Raw genomic sequence first — 2500 nt, forward strand, 5'->3', positions numbered from 1 at the left:
AGTGGTAGAGCCCCTGCCTAGAATCTCCCAGTGAGGGGCTGGAGAGTGGCTCAGTGGCAGAGCCCCTGCCTAGAATCCCCCAGTGAGGGGCTGGGATGTGGCTCAGTGGTAGAGCACCTGCCTAGAATCCTCCAGTGAGGGGCTGGGGTGTGGTTCAGTGGTAGAGTCCCTGCCTAGAATCCCCCAGTGAGGGGCTGGGGCATGGCTCAATGGTATCTACCAGTGTCTACCATGTCCAGGCCCTGGGATCCATGCCCAGAGACACAAAATTAAGAAGCAGACAAATGCACGAGTGAGTCCGACAAAAGCAGAAACATCCGGATAGGACTGTTAGTTAGTCTCCTTCTCACATTCACATCCTGACTGCGTACACACAGACATTGTCATCAGGAGAAACTCAGTACAAGGTACAAGGGATCCCTCTCTGTTATTTCTCAACAATTGCAAAATCTGGGCTGGAGATGTGGCTCAGTGGTTAAGAGCACTGGCTGCTCTTCCAGAGGTCATGAGTTCTATTCCCAGCAACCACATGGTGGCTCACAACCATCTGTAATGAGATCTGGCACCCTCTTCTAGCGTGTGGGCATACATGGAGGCAGAATGTTGTATACACAATAAATAAATCTTAAAAAAAACAATTGCAAAATCTGTAATGAAACTAATAAAAACATTCCCCAAATTAAAAATAAAGCATAAGCTGGTAGGAGACAGGGTGGTTGCATGACCATGATCCCAGTACTCAGGGACTGGAGGAAGGCATGAAGACTTGCCTTTTTTAATGATTTATTTTTATTTCATGTGCATTGTTATTTTTCCCACCTGTATGTCTGTGTAGGAGTGTTGTTATATGCTGCCATGCAGTGGGGCACACACCTTTAGTCCCAGCACTCAGGAAGCAGAGGCAGGTAGATCTCTAGTTTGAGACCAGTCTGGTCTACAAAGTGAATTCCAGGACAGCCAGGGCTACACAGAGAAACTATGATTGGGCGGGGGGAAGAGTGTCAGATCCCTGGGAACTGGAGTTACAAAAAGTTATGAGCTGCCACGTGGGTGCTGAGAATTGAGCTCAGGTCCTCTGGAAGAACAGCCAATGGTGATATTTTTTTTTAGAATTTTTTTAAAGATTTATTTAACTTTATTTTATGTGCGTTGGTGTGAAGGTGCCAGATCTCCTAGGAACTGGATTTACAGACACTTATGAGCTGCAACATGCTGGGAGTTGAACCCCGGTCTTCTGGGTCCTCTGGAAGATCAGTCAGTGCTCTTAACTGCCAAGCCATCTCTCCAGCCTCCAGCCAATGCTCTTAACAACTGAGCCATCTGGGCTGGAGAGATGGCTCAGTGGTTAAGAGCATTGCCTGCTCTTCCAAAGGTCCTGAGTTCAATTCCTGGCAACCACATGGTGGCTCACAACCATCTGCAATGAGGTCTGGTGTCCTCTTCTGGCCTGCAGACATACACACAGACAGAATATTGTATACATAATAAATAAATATATAAAAAAACTGAGCCATCTCTATAACCCTAAGACTTGCCTTAAAAAAAATAAAATGAGTGGGTAAGGATGTAAACATGAGGGCCTGAGTGTGAAAACCCAACACCACATAAAAAAACTGATATGAAGTTTGTGCTGTAAGCCCAGGGCTGTGGGTGACAGACACAAAAGGATCCACGAGGCTTCTGCCTGCCAGCCTAGCTCCAGGTCCAGTGAGAGACCCTCTCTCGAGGGAATTAGGTAGAGAGTGATACAACAGGACACCCTACGATCTCCTCTGGCCTCAGTGTACACACGGGAGAGGGCACCTATACGCACATGTGTGCATACACCAAACACAACCTTTCACGTTAAAAAAGAAGACACTATGTAAAATATCATCTTATTTATATAAAATTAGACTTATCCGTGTGGTCCATAGAAAGATGTATAAAATATGGTGACCCGAGTGTTACAGTGGGTGAGCCAGGGGTAGCCTCAGCTACCCATCATTTGCTGTCCACCATTTTGATGGCCCTCACTCAGGCTCTGCCTCCATTCATTCTCAGGTCCCTCGGGAGCACTCAGGTGGGACAGATGAAGGACAGGAATAATTCCACTTCATTGCGGACAATAAGCCTCTTTGGGTGGATGTCGTCCGGTACAGCCAAGCTGGAGGTCATTTCCCATGCATCCACAAAGGCCACTTGGAGACCATCAAAGGCAGCTCGGAGGAACCTGTTCACCTGGATTGTGAGCCAGTCACTGCCATACACGGATTTGTAGCCAGTATTGGCCAGTTTGATAACCACCAGAGTACTGGGTTCCCTGTCTAGCAGGGCTTTCACAGCTTCCCGAATCCCTGCCAGTCTTCGAGCAAAGATGGATGGAGGGAAGGTGGTGAAGTGGGCTCCCATACCGAGCACCACCACTGTGTAGGGACCCCCGGCCAGGCCATGCAGAACTCTGGCCACAGAGTGCAAGGAGGCCACTGGAGTGCGACGAGATCGCAGGGGCCAGCTGTGG

The 2500-nt window shown here is 48.4% G+C and overlaps 1 protein-coding gene across 2 annotated transcripts in view; it reads right to left on the minus strand.

The window, feature by feature from the left end:
- Positions 1 to 1872: 1872 nt before the first annotated feature.
- The window catches only part of LOC102000481 (NXPE family member 3-like), a 76691-nt gene continuing 76063 nt past the window's right edge, over positions 1873 to 2500 (minus strand). For both annotated transcript variants that reach the window (XM_013353735.2, XM_005367077.3), the window contains one exon: positions 1873 to 2500. This exon is cut by the window's right edge and continues 91 nt beyond it. In XM_013353735.2, coding sequence (XP_013209189.1) covers positions 2059 to 2500 — 442 coding nt within the window. In that variant the 3' untranslated portion in view covers positions 1873 to 2058.

Source organism: Microtus ochrogaster, unplaced genomic scaffold (assembly GCF_000317375.1).
Source record: "Microtus ochrogaster isolate Prairie Vole_2 unplaced genomic scaffold, MicOch1.0 UNK16, whole genome shotgun sequence".
NCBI classification, from domain to species: Eukaryota; Metazoa; Chordata; class Mammalia; order Rodentia; family Cricetidae; genus Microtus; species Microtus ochrogaster.